The sequence below is a fragment of the Sturnus vulgaris genome, chromosome 4, assembly GCF_052056855.1.
Source record: "Sturnus vulgaris isolate bStuVul1 chromosome 4, bStuVul1.hap1, whole genome shotgun sequence".
NCBI lineage: Eukaryota > Metazoa > Chordata > Aves > Passeriformes > Sturnidae > Sturnus > Sturnus vulgaris.
Window position 1 is genome coordinate 43,440,663 of NC_142246.1, and position 16,404 is coordinate 43,457,066.

Here is a 16,404-nt window from a genome sequence, read left to right on the forward strand (position 1 = left end):
CCAATGCCAAAAGCCACCACAGCCTGCTGAGAACAAGGTTCCCCCATCCCAGCTTGGCAGTGGGAGCACACTGGGATTCCATCTCTCAAGTATTTCCACACCCCACACTGTCCCTGGAGCACAGGCTGGCCTCAGATCCGCTGTGGACCCTCAGTGGGGGAAATTACAACTCCTTTCCTGCAAAGGCTTAATCAAGCATAAATACGGTAATAAGAGCTTGCCAGTTTGGCACACAACATTGTAACAGATCCAGTTACCAGCAATTAGACACTCCACCCCGATTAATTTGTGCTGGAAACCCTATGACAGTTTTAAACAGAGAGCATGATTATATGTTCAAACTATTTACCAAAGGTTGGGGTGATTTCTCTGTCATTTAAAATGTTGTATATTAAGGCTGGACATTTTATTCAGAGATATTTACTATACTTTAAATGAGACTTATTCAGAGAAGTACTTTCATTAAACGAGAGTTTAAACTCAATCATACTTCTGTGATTAGTCATGCACCCCACTGCCAATTTATGTTGAATTTTCAAGCTACACATTCTTGCAAATCTCTGCTTTATGGACTTTTTAAATATTGTTGGTTACTTCTACAATTACAAAACGTCTCCTGCTGTATTTCCATATGCCCTTCTCCCACGGCTTGCTTATGCCACATTTCACATTATTTCAGATACTGTCTTTCAGATACTTTGCAGGGTTAAGGACACCACCACCTCTGGGGCTACAGGGCTGTGCCCAGTGGCCTTGCTCCTCTGATTGTTGCACAGATGAGGAACAGACCAAGATTTCAGGGATATTCCTCACAATTGTTTAAAGAGCTCCCCTACCCAGCACCCCTCCCACAGCTTCTGTGATGTATCTTCAGTTGACAATTCATCTGTAAATTGTCTTGCAGGATCTGATTTGGTGGTTATATTGTTTAGTAGATCCAAGTAATCAGTGAAAATTGGTTACATTCCTACTACAAGGTACACACAGAGAGGGCAGGGGTTAAGATTTGGCTTGTGCAATTCATATTCTCCCTACTGCCATCTCCTTTGCTGCTTTACTCAATATGAGGTCCTTCAGAGCATGAATTCTGATCTGGAACAATCTCCATATGAACCAGTCTCATATTTTGCAGAGGCCACTAGAAGCACCATCAAGAGCTGCTAGATTATCCAGCCCATGCTCCATCCACTTGATTTTCAAGTCTCTGGCAACAGATTGCATCAAATCACTCACAGTAACTCAGGCAGTACTTTGCAGCAACGTAAAAATATTTCCTAAATTTCTAGGCTTCCTGGCTAGCTGCTGTTTTGCACACTTTTGTACTACTTGGGATGACCACAGCACCTCTACTATAAGTGAGAGGATGCTGATTTCATTAATAAAGTCGCACTGCAAGAAAAAATAAGCATCAGAAGTATAAGTTTGTCAGGAGACTTGCTGCTTAACAGTGTATGCATAAAGAGACATCCCATCCTGCAGGACACATTTGGGAACGCTTACTGTAACTTGCTATTCTATTTGGTCCTTAATTCTTTTCAGAAGAGAGTAAGCAAACATCTGCCAGGAAAGGTTGAGCTGTCGAGCTCACAAGGGTAATTTCTCAGCTTCCCACAGATTAATTTTGGTGCTGAGTGCACCTGTCCACATTCATCTGTGCTCAGATTAACAGTGCTGGACCAATCCTCAGCCTGGCTGGTGAGCATCTCTCACCTCTCTTCCTCTTTCCTTATTTAAACTGCAAATGTCCACTGTTCCCACAAGCCTTTGCAATTTTCAGTGTTCTTTTTTTACCTCTGGTGTTCCTTAAGCCACAAACTTCTTTCTTTCTTTCTTGCATTCAGTAGGCTGCCTGCTGCTTTTCAGTTTTCTCTCACATTTCTTGTCAAGTTCCTGTCTTTACTTGCTTTACTGACTTCACATCACCATCAGCCACCTCAGACAGACTAGCATTAAAAATTGCAATATATTCCCAGCTTTCAAGCCATAGCCTACAGAAGACCAGCATTTTCCTAAGGGTTTTCCCATCTTCAGAACCCTTATTTTAGTAGCAAAATCATACTTCTCCCTCTTAAAATTACTTTGTGCTAAGAGCAACACCCTATGGCCCTCAGCAAAGTGACCTATGTGTGAAGTTAGCTCTTCTTGGAGCAGGAGGCTGGGCTGGGTGACCTCTGCAGATGCCTTCTCATCTCAATTTTCAATTGCTTAGGCTATAATCTCCTGGGAGGAAAGACTTCTTAAACAGGATTCTGTTCTATTTAGAAAGCACACATATAAGCACCAAGTACTTGCAGCAATAAGCAGTGCTTATGGTATGAATATACTATGCACGTGTTCCAACTGCTCTCATAGTGAGAGATAGAGATCACATAGTGATTACTTACTTTCAGCAGAAGGAAAATTGAGTATACATTCTTCAAGAGCTATTTTTGGGTTTTCATGTGCTCTTATACAAAGGTTGTTGTCCTAACCTTATCAGAGAAACCCAAAATATCCTGGAGCCCTAGTCTATACCATGAAAAGCTAGGAGCAAATTTAAGAAACAGTAATACAATTATTTTGCTCTGGTGCACAGGGAAGCAGCACCAAACTGACAGCACAGATGTATTTGCTTTCATACCAAGACTATGGGTGGGGTTAGAAATCACTTCACCAAATGGCTTTTGAAGCTGTCATCGACAGTCTTTCATTGGGGCTTTTCAGACACTGCAAAGCTAAATTAGTCACACCTTAATTTGAACAAACTTTCCTCACCCACCTCTGCAAAATCACCCCATGTGCTGAGATTCTCAGCTCTCTCATAAGCTGCTCAGCCTAGGGGGTGAGCAACGGTCACATAGAAAAGACATAAAGGTGCACTTCTCAGTAACCGCCTCCCGTAGTGACTCGCTTGCAGTAACAAGGCAAAGCTGCAAAATACAGACATGTAAGCCTTAAAAACCTGAGTTCATTTCGTTCTTGTATTCCCACACCTTACTGGAAGCTGACAGCAAAAAGTCTCAGTTTGCAGATTTTGCAGACAGACGTTTGGGAAGGACTCAGGCAGAAAAAAGAAAGCGATGGAGCAGAACAGCCACTGGAATCAAGAAACAGAGAGAATGCAGGATGAAACAAATGGAAGAGTACAGAAAGCCTGCCATGTGAAAATAAGATTATGAGAAGGATGATGGAAAATTTAAGAGGAATTTAAGAGGAAGATTATATTAAGAGGAAACAGAAGTGGGAGAAAGCAGTTATGGGACATATAAGGGGCAAATACAGCTGTAAAAGGGTGGGGAAAAAATCTGAACCACATTTACACCCATTTTTCTTCCTAATAACAGGGATTAAAGTTTTGCATAGGGAATACGTCTGAATCAGTTTAAAATGCTGCATGAGAAATACCAGAAACCAAAACATGAAGTTAGCAACGTGTCCTATTTTCAGGCCCAGAACTCAAGCGACTCCAGTTCTCAGGCAATTACTTTCTGCTGTGATTCAGTGGTCAGGCACAGGGGAATCCTTGTTTCTCCTGAAGACTGTGGTTTAAACCTAGAGTTGCCAGAAACAGCAGACAGAAAGGGACCCCTAAGGGCCCTGAACACTTGTCTCCACTTGAGCCTATTTGTTGTTGTCACTTTCTTCCTTATGCACTTTCCCCTACAAAGCACACCAGTTACTGGGCTTCAGTAATTCCTAACACCAATTGAGCACATACCCACCTTAAATATATATTTAGTTCCTTCCCACAACTTGTGCTAGCCCACCTGAAAGATGTAAAATCCTACTCTTCTGAAGAAACTACCAAAAATGCACATAGAGAGTCAATTAATCTGTTTCCCCAAAACTACAGAAAAGGACCATAAGGAGCAAGCACCAGGGAACTGAAGGTGATAGTAGCTTTGTATCCCTCAGCCCCGCTTTACTGCTGTCTCTTGAAGGTCACCTTTTTACTTCTAATTACAAAGAAATTGGAGAATAAAGGGAAATAAAATGAATTGGAAACAATTATTTAGAAGTGGAATCAAGCATTTTCTAGACAGCTCCTCTTGGGTGCCCAAATGAACATTGTGTGGGTTCAGTTGCTAGGGTTTGTTTTCAGAGAAAAAGAAACAATCACTGTGAGGTACTCAGGAGCTAAACAGAGTTCTTGCTTTTATGCTTATTTTGTTGCTGGATCACTGCGGCCACTGAAAATATCTGCTGCCCCTGTGCAGCAGAGAGTTATTTGAAACTCACATCTCTATTTAAGAGTGAAAATCCTATTGCTTAAAAAAGACAAAACCCAAAGTATGTAGAGTTTATATCTTTGCCCCACTTGACCCACGAGGAAGCATCAAAGTTTTTTGCTTTTTTTTTCCCCCCCTCCTCTCCCCAACAAGAAAGGTTAGAATAGGACAAACAAAGAGCTATTGTTCAGACCTGAACAAAAGCAGAAGAGGCACATCTCTGTTCAAAGGGAGTCTGTCTGCTTCAGATGCTGTGAACGGTCTCAGAAACTCATGTAACACTCTCCCCTCCATGTACACAAGGCCATCCTTGCTGAGCATTTGCTCAGCCACTGCCAACTTCACCCTAAACGCCACCACTGAAGTCAACATGCTCATATCTCCAGTGCTTCAATGATGAAAGTTAGGGCATCAGCAGCTGCAGATTGAGGATTTTTGGGGTTTTTTTTAGTCAGAACAAGTTGCCAGATGAGGCAATCAATGCCTATCCTGCAACCTTAGCCTTCAGGCTGAAAAGGCATGGAAATCCAATTATATGGCAAGGAACAACGACTGACTTGAAATAATTTTCTCTGAGTGCAAGGATTTGATGCTGGTGGTGCTGATTACAGGCCTTGTGGCAAGCACCTTCACACGTCCTTCACCTCAGTGTCACTTTCTTTTAGACTTGCATACAAGATTTCCAGAATGCATCTTTCAACCAGGAGAACACCACAAAGTTTTTAATACCAGCTTACAAGTAATAAAAAAGTAATATATTCTTGGCTATTTAGATAGTGAGGTGGCTAAAACAAACTTTGTTTCCAGCAGCTGTTAATAATACCTGTAGTGAGCTGTTCCCAAGGCAGTTATCTCTGGCACTGGTAGCAGGAGGATGTAAAACAGCATGTATCAAGTTAATGGAAAACATTGTGAAGCCAAATCTGAAAGGTGCAGTGTTTAGCAGGGCCTCTCTCACAGGGATCTTCTCTCATGCAGCAGTGGGCAGGCCTTGCTGTGGGCGGGTAGCCAGGGCTCTGAGCAGTGGTGGCGGAGCAGTGCAGCCGAGCCGGAGGCACCAAGCCCGGGAGGATGTGCAGTGACAGCCCCGGGGTGGAAGCTCGAGATCAGCGCCCAGAGAACACCTCCAGCAAGGAGCTGGCTCGGAAAGGGTTAGGCAGGAGCCAGCGTGTGGCTGTCTGTATCCGTCCACACAGACGGACCCTAAGATTAGAAAGATACTGACAGGTTATTTTGAATGACATAGTCCAGGCTTGTACGCTGTGGGAGGTGTGATGGGAACCTTTTCTGTATTTCTTGATAACTTAATGAGCTGTTGTAATGAGGGATCCACCAAGCCCCTCATTTGTATGCAGTTCCCACATGAGATGTAAATATTAAATTCCTCCAAGTATGAATCAGCACCTCTTACTCCCACAGCTTCCCTCTATCTTCAATCTTCACCAGCTCCAGATTCCTGTCATGGTCCCCTGGGCTCCCCCACTTCACTGCAACCTCAGTATCGACTAGTGCAGATTGAGGCATCCTGGTCACAGCCAGAAGCATTAGCCATTCAGTAGAACAAAGCAGAAGACAAGGTCTCAGTCCTTCCCTGAAAGCCAACTGCAACCAGGCCAGTGCTGTGCCCTGCTAGCCCTCAGGAAAATTCTATGACATAGGAAATTTAACCTACAGGGCATTGCTGTCTCTGACACCTGATAGTTTAAATAATGAATTGGTAATTATAAACCCTTTTTGACATAAAAATGAAGTTTAAAAAACACACTTTTGAGACATACCTTTTGCTGGCGAAGGACTTTCCCATGTAGATTCCACCAGCAGCCATCACTGAGCACTGGCAGACAGCAGGTGTGTGCCACTCCAAACAGGAGAGACACTCACTAAACTAGAAAAGTCAGGAACTAAACAAGTTTGCAAAAAGCAGCAATTCCAGTCCAGAAATAACTTCCATAACAGAGAGGAGGAAGTGTACCCTGAGGACAAGGAGGCTGGCTGGATTTCACTTTTTTTTCAGCCAAACAGATGTTCTTTTGTATGCAATAAAGAAGGAAAAAAATATGAGAGAATGGGACAAAACTGAAAAATTCACAACTGCAATGCAAAAGTCACCACCTGCTCCTGCAAAACAGGCTGTTCTGTATTTCTACAGTCCTGGGAGTTGCAAACCAGAATTTCTCGATAAAGTGTGCTAAGCTCAAAGGCATGAAGATAGAAACAGATCCAGACATGTTAGTGCCATGAACATTAATCTTGGCCACAACATACAGTGCGCACACAAAGTGCTGCATCTATCATCTAATGCCTTCCATTTTATAACCAAACCTGTGCAGAAAATCCCAACCCAGAAATGTTCAGAAACTGAAGTTCAACTGCATGTCTCAATAAAAACAAATCCAGGATTTCAAAAACCACGATTTCTGCTATAGAATCCTTCCCACAGTCACCCATCTAGACTTGGTTGCTTGAGATCTCCAGGTCCAAAGCCAAGAGTGTAACAGGAAGGAGAAAGTACAAACCTCATACCCAGTAAATGGGAACTTTATTAAACTACCGAGTTACTCCGAAATGTATAAATGTTCCATTAAATACAGTCAGTTTTCTTTTACACAGGTTTATAGAAATTTATTTACATGTTCCAAATACATTTAAATTATTTTTCAAGCTTGCTACCAATAAAATTTGTTGGTTTCTTTAAGAAAAAAAGGAAAAAAGTTAATCATCTGCTCTTGCAGTTGTGCATACATCCACACAGATACAAATAAGAAGGGAGATGCTCTTGTATCTAACCCACAATGGAGGCAGCACCCAAAAAGCTTATCCAAAAAGCAAAAAAGCAAAATATTTGCCCTTGCAAGAAAGTGGGCTCTATAAATTCTCCCTGTGGTATAGACTCAAACAAGAGGCCCTGTGCAATACTTTATGGTGTTTGGGTATGATGTCTGCATCTAGACTGGCTGGTATGTGGGAGGAACTAAAGGCCCCTTGCCTGATTCAAACCTCAAAGTTAGCTCTTGTGATACTAGCCCATGAGAAGCATGTGAGCTCATTCTCACTGAATTATGCTCTCCCAGCACAGAGGGATAGAGCAGACAAACGGATCTAGCACGAATATGTCAATGCCACTTGTCCAAAGAGATTTCCCTTTTGTTTTTTTATTTTATACTTAAATGAGGCTTAACTAATAAGTGAATAAAAGTCAGTTCTTTAAGTAAATAGCTTAGGAGAACAGCACTTTCCCCACCTAAATACATTTCTCTTGGGAAGATGCATAGCATGCCGAATGAGTTTTCCCTCATTCTCTATATCTTACTCTGACAGAAGTTAAAATCTGTATCTGCAGGAAAAAAAGGAGTGTTTTTACTTTGCAAAAAGCTTATCAAATGCTAGTTTAATTCCTTTACAGTCTTTAAACATTAAAAACCACATTTGAAACAACCAAAGAACTCTACAAAAACATTGTCATGCATAAGCTCTGTGTTTCATGCCAGATATTCTTGTTGACAAGGAGGAGTGGAGGAGCAGGATGAGGAGCAGGGAAACTAATGGCTCAATCAGAGCCATTGCAACATTCAAGTAGTTTGGCAGTATACAAACCAGTGGAAACATGGAATGGTAAGAAAGTGCTCAGCACTACATTGCAGCCTTCAAGAGCTGAGCTGCAAACATCCTGATATGTATCATAAATATATGGCACTTCTGTATTACCAAAAGCTGGCATTTTGCTTGTGATCAAAACAAGTCAGGAGTAGTCGTCATGCCAATGGCCCTTCCAACAGGCGCAGCCTCCAGCTGTGCTATCCAATGAAGCATCAGCCATATCCACTTGTGCATGCAAGAAAATGCTGCCACATTCTTGGAGAACAAGCCTCCTGCCCAGCAGAAAGCCTTCCCCAGACACACATAACACATTCAAACATGGTATAAATTCTTCAGGGTGAAAGACCGCCACAAACAGCACACAATTTTATAATTTTTTTGGCCAGCAGTTCCCAGTCTGTCCAATTGCCAGCAATGGACTTTGCAACAGGCAAAAAAGAGCTCCTGAATCCAAGGAACTGAAAGCAATGCAAAGTACGATCACCTAAGTTAATTTCAGTACTGTTCCTTAGGATTCATTTTGACATCAAATAAGAAACCAACAAGCACAAAGGCTTGAGTCCTTGGAAGAATCTTATGTACACAAAAAAAACTGGCCTTAATCCATGTTTTCTGTCACAAAGTGTTTCATCTCATAGTTAAAACTTGTTAAAGTGTTTTGGTTTCTGGTAATTTTTTTAATCACAAATGCAAAAATTTTCTGTTCTGCTCACATTCCATCACAGTAGCTTTAAATACATTCAAATTCATAAAAAAGCATTTAGACCAGTACACAGCTACTTGCCCTTTACCAACAGTGTGCCATACTTCAGTAAGCACATGATGCCATGTATTGGCAAGTTTACTGTTTTAAGGAATTTCACTACACAGACATCCAGTGCTTGGACAAGTGTTCAAATTCCAAGGTTTAAAAAATCCCTCTCCCTTATTTCAATAATGGCTTCAGTATTTTACTAATTGTGGTTTGGTTTGCATCCTTCAGTTTAAGAGATGCCTTTTCCACTGTTTCCTGTTCCTTTGGTGCAGACTCTGCTTTCGTGCTGACAGCTTCTCCCTGCAGGATGCTTCTTCCAACCACTCTGGCACTACTTGCTCTCTTTAAGGTACTCACGCTGTTCTCCTTTGGATTTGGATCATCAGAAGTCACTGCTGGCTTCACTTTAGGCAGCCTCTGGGACACAGACCTTGTGATGGGTGGAGGTCTGGATGAGCTGGATAGATCCACTTTTGCACGCTTTGAAGAAGAGGACACTGTATTCCTCGCAAAGTTAGGGACAGCCGCTGGTGCTTTGGGAATACTGACTGTGGCAACCTTGGTGTCATCTGCAGGGGTCTGGGGTTTTACACTAGAGCGACACATCTTTGTTTCATCTGTCTTTGATTTGACATTATTCCTAATGGGTTTAGAGCTTGGCTTCCTGAGAGTGACTCTGTCCCTATCAAAATGAGCACTGCTTGAAGTGACAGTGCCCCTTCGTAACTTCGGCTCTTCTACTGACATGCTGTGCCTGTAGGGACTTCTAGGCAGTGTGTCTGTTGTGCCTCGGACAGAGCTACGATGAGACAGCCGACTTTCCACTGTACTGCTTTCACGAAGGGCTGGCTTGGCTTCTGGCTTTTTCATGCTACTGGGTGCCCTGTTTGACCGAGAAATAGGCACCACTTTCCTCATACTTTCGTTCTCAGAGGCATTCAAAGTTCTGACAGGTCTGGAAGGAGTTGTGTGGCCTGGGCGAGTGCCACTGGATTTTGTGGAGCTTGGAGATCGATCTTTTATAGAGTTTGTTTTCTGTCCTACTAGATCTTTATTTTTTATGGGTTTTTCTTTAGGAAGGGTGTGTTTGCTATCGGCATCATCCTTATCAATGGCAGAAGTGTGAAGAGACAGGTCCTTGCCAGAGGTGGAGTTCAGGTTTGAGAAGAAAGATCTAGCCTTGTATTGAGCGTCATTGCGAGAAGAGCATGCTTTGCCACCCTCACTTATTTCGTTGCCTGCTGATTTAAAATCATTTCCCTCTTCAGAGTCTAATGTCAAAGAACAATCAGTCGTGGTATCTGACATGTAGCACACTGGCCTATCTTCCCTACTTCCTGAAACACTTGTATCCATAGACATAGGGCTGCTGCTGCTGCTGGGCTCTAAAACTTCTTTCTTGCAACCCATTGCCTTGGCTTGATGGTTGTGGGCCTCTCTGGAGCTTCTGCAAGCTGGGGGCAGCTCATCATGGGCAGTGCTCAGGGAATGAAAACTTAGATCATCTAGAGTCTCCAGGTCTGTCATGCCAGCATCCTCTAAATATATTAAAGGTGCATCTTCTGCAGGCTTTGCTCCTTGAATATCAAACTTATGTAACCCTTTCACAAGTTCATGCTCCTCAATTGCAAGGGCCAGAGCATTTATATCTGTGGACTCCTCGCAGGACACGTTGGAAGTGTGCAAGTTGTAGTCAGTGCTCCTCTGTGAGTAATGGGCACCAGGACTAGCTGAGCTGCTGAGGTGACTGGGCTGAGCTGGAGGCACCTGCACAGGGCCACCACTTTTCACTTCCATTTCAGACTGTTGGTGTAAGTGCAAGGTATTTAAGTTGAGATCTCTTGTTTCTTTGGATTCCGTCCAGGCTATGTTTGGTCTTGCTTGTCGGTTGTTTGCACGGGGAAGGCTGTTAAACTTGTTTGGATCCTCGTCTTTTGAGATTTCCAGGAAACTCTGCAACTCCCTGTCTGCAGTCATCCCCAAAGAAAGTCGAGAGCGCCTGGAATTTGTGTTTCTGTACAAAGGGCTTTGAGGCCTCTGCTGTAAGAAGGGAAGAAATTCTCCAAGTCTGTTTTTGGCCAACATCTCTACATCATTTTCACTGCTGCTCCGCCCAAAGCTCCCAAGCTCTCCAGCTGCCCAGGATCGACGCTTCTCCTCCAGCTCCTTTCGCCTTTGCAGACTATGAAGTTCCTGGATCTCTCGTTCCCTATTCTCCTGAAGGAGGAAAATCACAAATACATGTCTCAGAGGACAGTGTCCTATGCATAAGAACAAGACACACTCCTTCCTCTCTCCCTTTATTTCTTCCCATCAAAGTTAGCTCTCACTGCTATCACCCACTCCCAACCTCCAATACATACACATGCATGAAATCACCATGGCAAGCACAGCCTGCAACCATTAACCCTATGGAGAGCAGCTCCCTGCACAACTAATGAGATAACACATCCATCCGGTCAGCATCCACAAAAAAAATGCACCGGACCTTGCAAAGACCAGCAAATCAACCCATCAAACCCATGCAGATGTCACATCTTAGAATTACAGTATATGCTGAGTTGGAAGGGACCCACAGCATCACTGAATTTAACCACTGGTCCTGAATAGGACCATCCCCAGGAGTCACACTATGTGCCTGACAGCCTTGTCCAAACACTTCTTGAACTCTATCAGGCTTGATGCCGTGACCTCTTCTCTGGGGAGCTGTTCCAGTGCCCAACAACTCCTTGGTTGAGCCAAACAGTTCCAGATGTAAGGTGGAGAGCATCAAGTCCTCACTAAGTTTAATGGTGGCAGTTTTATCAGATGAGTAAATCTCTACCTAATATTTACATTGATATTTTAAGACAAACTTGTCTGACCAGCACACAGCCAACATGGTTTTTCCAACTCACCTTACTAAAGCTGCAATTATTCCTCAGCAAGTCCAATTTCCACACAGTGCTACTTTCCTCTAACATTACATACTGAAAATTTTGCAAAAAGGCATTGCTTAATTGTATATAAAAGCAAATAGAAAGGTTAACACAATGCCTCACGATACTTAAGACATCAACTGACACCACTCAAGGACCATCAATGTCTCACTCCAATTTTGTATCTCATAATCATTGTTCGTTTCAAAAACTGACAACTGTAGTACAGAAATTGCCCAGGGTAGGATGGAGATTTTGGCAGCTAAGCTGAGGGATTCTGGTTCAGGAAGCCAAAGAAGAGGTAGTTTGAATTTGAAAGAAAATACAGTAAACACCTTTTTACTAAAATAATTAGCAGTGATTTACTGTGAATATCAGCATTTTAACTGTTACCTCTAGGCTTCAGATTTAATATAACTGCACCTTTGGTTGATCTTTCTGGGTTACTTTCTGAAGAACTTCACTTGCTGCAGCCAGTACAGCTGTAGCAAAAGAAGGAACAGGCTAGTCTTGACAGAAGATTAAAAAATTACATGATTTTCCAGCATGTTGTTAAATCTCGTCTAATCAATGACACACTGTTTAAAAAAAGAAATCACACCTTTATTTGTCTAAAGCTCTGTGTAGCTTAATCATCCTGTTGAGACAACAGAAGAGCTGCACCACTAGAAAAGGTCACCTGAAAGCTTTCAGTAAACAAAAGCCTAATGCTTTGCAATGAATGGATCAATCTACACCTTTTAAAGTGGATTTGACACTACACTGGGCTCTGAAAGATAAGATACATTAGAGACCTAAGAAACCTGAACATCTAAGAAAGCAAAAAGAAAAAACTTGCATTTCAGGAAAAATGTTGGGCAGGAAGCTTTCTTTCACAGAAGAAAGAATTACAGAATGAATTCTTGCCACATGCTAAAGCTCAACTTTAAATATATGATTGTGAAGAAAAATGGTTAAAAATAGTTGCAGATATGAATAACATATTCCATATAAAAAAAAGAATATTTTAACCTCACCCAGAACATGTTTTAGGAGATTTTACTCAGATGAAAAATTTATTTTAAGAACATAGTTAGACATGTAAAAAAATTGCAAAAAATGTTTAAGCATTTGAAATATGTGCACATGGCCATTGTGGTACAAGCCATCTTTTTAGACTGTTGGATGTGCTGTCTGCACATCACATTCTTTTGTCACAACTGCCATTTTTATTCTAAATAGTTCTGCTAATTTTGTAGAAACAACCGTCCACAGTTAGCAAGCAAATCTCAAAATTTGCAAGAGTTTAATTCGTCATTTTTTAGAGTGTAGCTGCTTACTACAGAGAGGACCTCAAAAGTCATAGCTATCCAACAACCACTTGCAATATGTGACTCTGAATGAAATCCTCAATCCCCAATATTTGAACATATATGGATGAAGTCACCTCTTGCTAAACTGACTGCAATGGGTATCACCATTTGGTTTCATACATTCGTGCAATGTTCATTCACCCTTGTGTAACTATGTGTTGTCTTGGGTGGTAAAGGATAAGTAAACTAACGGTACAACAGGCACATTAGCTGAACAGCCTGTCAGCTCGCTCCAAATCGAGACTTTTTTCTTTCTGAACCAAAGCTTTTATCCAAAGTGCTGTCAAATGCAGATTGCAAACGGGCAACTGATCCAACTAATTCATGCTATTTAATTCATGCTCCTCCATCTTAGCACATTTCCTGAATTATTTAGGACCAATTCAGGGTACTTGGCAAATTAATGCTCACACTGGGGATAAGGTATCTTGCTGCCATAGGCCTGTTTCACTTCTTAGTTTTCACCCACAAAAATCCTTTGAAAGGACAAAGTAGAATACACAGTCCTTACTTTACTTGGTAAAGTGCCTCTAGCCATATGAAGGAAGGCAGTGGAGAGCCCGAGCTAATGTGGATTCAGGCAGATACATCAAAGGAATGGCGTGCCACACCGCAAGGCATTTCCAACGATCCAACACTGCCAGACCAAGGCCTAAACAGTGAGCTGTAGTCAGGAAGTCTATGCAATCTGTCTCACAGCTCAGCAGTCACCAGCCTCCTCACCAAAAGAGAAGGCAAGTGCCCACTTACAAGCAGGCCAATGAACAACCTGATGTATCATCCCAGTGGTCTCACTCGCCTGAAACAGAAGATGCAGAGCAGCAGGGCTGCTCATAATGGCCATTTCCCACCTGGCTTCTGGCAAGGAATGCTTCCAGGAGTGCCGTTTTCTGTAGCCATTTGAGCAAATAGATCAAATACTACAAGATACAAAATGCCCCTTAAGCAGAAAGAACAACTTAATTCATGTAAGTCAATATTAATTTCAAAAGTGTGAGAACCTCATTCAGTGCTCTTACCTTAACAGCTGTGTTGAATCTTATGCAGAAGTCCCTAAATATCTGGAAACATTCATCCAACTTCATAGTTTCTTTGTCTTCACAGAAAAAGTCAATGAGAGCACTTCCCTCTTTTTGCAATTCTCCTTTCTGGTGTTCAAGCTCCTTTAGATGCCTTACAGCAAACTGCAGCAAAAACCATACACACACGAACCAGACAGAAAAATTAAAGTCACAACAGGTCATGTATATATTAGGAACTTATGAAATTCATGTTCCAACGTAGAAGTTGTTACAGAGCCCAGGAAATTAACATTCTGAAGGAGAACTTGTACTAAAAAAAGGAAACATGTAATTTCAGCAAACTGAGTAAAGAAGATCAGGAAAAATGGATCAATCAAAATGTACATTCTAGTGACTAGGACCGAAACCAGGAAATAGCTCAAAAACCCTTGAACAAACTTACAGCTTTAGTTTTTAGATGAGTAAAATCAAAGACTGTACTAGAACACTGACAGACCTCTTGGGAGCTCCTTAAAAGCTCCTCATTCCCTATTTTCCCATTTCTCCTTTAACATTCAACTAGGCATAAAGGATTGATTCCTCCTCCCCACATTTCCAAAAATACATGTGAACGGATTCATGGATATACATCACAAAATCAATTCCTTCCTAAGGTGATCCTAGATCAGAACAAAAATGGTTTTCATACTTGAAAGGTAAGGAACCACTGGAAATACATGTATTTTAAGACATCCAGAAAATGTTCCCATAAAGTAGCACTTTGAATCCTAAGCGTAGTGCAATACAGACAGGATGGGAGTAGTTCAGTGATGAAGATTCAGGAGGAAGAGAATAAGGCTGTGACTAGACTTTGAGCAACAGAACTGCTTAAAACACTTTGATCAGGTGCTCCATCTCCTCTATCTGCATCACCAGCTATCCACTTCTATTCTTGCACAACCCCACATCTGACACCACCTGTAGCTCAAAGTAACCTGAGAAGAAAAGTTAATTTTTCAGACAAATCTCTTCTCTAACACATAGTCACCTAAATATTTTTCATCATGTAGCATTGGGGAGGGAAAAAGCAGCTGGAGGCACTGGTGACCACTTAATCCAAACCTGCTTTCAGGAATTACTTGGAAAACTGTACCACTAGGATAGGAACAAATATGACTTGCTAGTCTTAAGAAAAAAAAGAAAAAAGAGGGGAAAAAACCCCCCCGCAATAAAACCTGGACTGAAGATAAACTGGACAACTGATAAAAGCATACATCAAAGAATAGTTTCACCCACATATTTCAGGACTTTATTCACAAGGGTGAAAAAATTAAAGCTGACTTTTAGATCAGCTTGGTTATCACCTGTAATTTTGAAACAAAATCTGGAAGTGTTTATGTAAGGTATGCATCTGTAAAACTATTTTTCCCCAACATTTCTTTTGGAATGTGGTCTAAACAAGGTTGTAGTGTTAAATAAAACCACCTATTAAATTTTTTAAAATCCCAAACATGTTAAAACATAACATTAAAGAGTCTGGGTGCAATGGATAAAAGCCAACAATTCAGAGTGAATGAGGACAGGTATTTCAATCTTAACCTGCTCCTTTCCTCATCAGCTTTTCATCTCCTGAAAAACTACAGGGACTATTAGCTACATTTGCAAGTTGAAAAATCAGGGCGGGTTAAGTTCTAGATCAACACCTGCCTTCTTACTTTTAATAATTACCTGTAGTGTGAAACAGAAAAAAAAATAATTTAATTGAAGTATAATATGTATTTCTTGAGGCATCACCACATACTCAGAAAATAACAAGAACTCTGCTTCCAAGGTTAAGTGCTATATACATCCAGGCCTGTAAAGTCACTGCAGTACTTTATAAAATAAAAAAAGGAGAACCCACACAGATATAATGGTATGGGTCTGAATAAGAGACTCTGTGTTAAGGGTAAATTAGTAGAGAAGAGAGTCCCTTAACCTTCCAGCTTCTAAAAATATCTCTTCAGCCACCCAGCAATCAAGATTCATATGCACTCTCAGCTAAAACTGATGTGCTCTCAAACAACATAACATGCAAACATTATATTTTGGGCAGCTGCAAAGTACAAAACCAGAGATCACTCCAAATTGTCTTATATTTTAATTACTCATCTTCATCAGTAATTTTTCATGTGCTAAACACACTTGCCTAACAAGCCTTGGGCATTGTACACTCAATATCCCTCCCTGTAAAAACATAGCCCTTCCAACATTCTTACTTGACAAACAGCATGAGGCTGGAACACCTTAGCACAACTGACAGGCTAGCATTTTAAAACAGTGCTTCTGTTTTTTAACAGGTCCACACAAATTACATTCAGCTGAGGAATGCTGCTGTATTCAGGTGACAGTAACACATTAACACAGATATGCTACAAACCTGGAGAAAGTTTTCCATCTGGTGAAAGAGTTTTGGGTCTCGTCGGATGCTGTCTTTAACAGATCTTGTCTTGACAGACAGTGAGTGGAGCTCTGCTTCTACACTATCAATGGATAACCTAAAAATAGCATATACAGAGAATGTTTATCAAAGGA

The 16,404-nt window shown here is 41.4% G+C and overlaps 1 protein-coding gene across 3 annotated transcripts in view; it reads right to left on the minus strand.

Annotated features, from left to right (window-relative positions):
• Positions 1-6,728: 6,728 nt before the first annotated feature.
• Positions 6,729-16,404, minus strand: part of FHDC1 (FH2 domain containing 1) — a 35,097-nt gene continuing 25,421 nt past the window's right edge. For all 3 annotated transcript variants that reach the window (XM_088163728.1, XM_014890698.2, XM_088163729.1), the window contains 3 exons: positions 16,250-16,367; positions 13,849-14,013; positions 6,729-10,776 (listed from right to left, as the gene is read on the minus strand). In XM_088163728.1, coding sequence (XP_088019854.1) covers positions 8,731-10,776; positions 13,849-14,013; positions 16,250-16,367 — 2,329 coding nt within the window. In that variant the 3' untranslated portion in view covers positions 6,729-8,730. The remainder of the gene's footprint in view (positions 10,777-13,848; positions 14,014-16,249; positions 16,368-16,404) is intronic.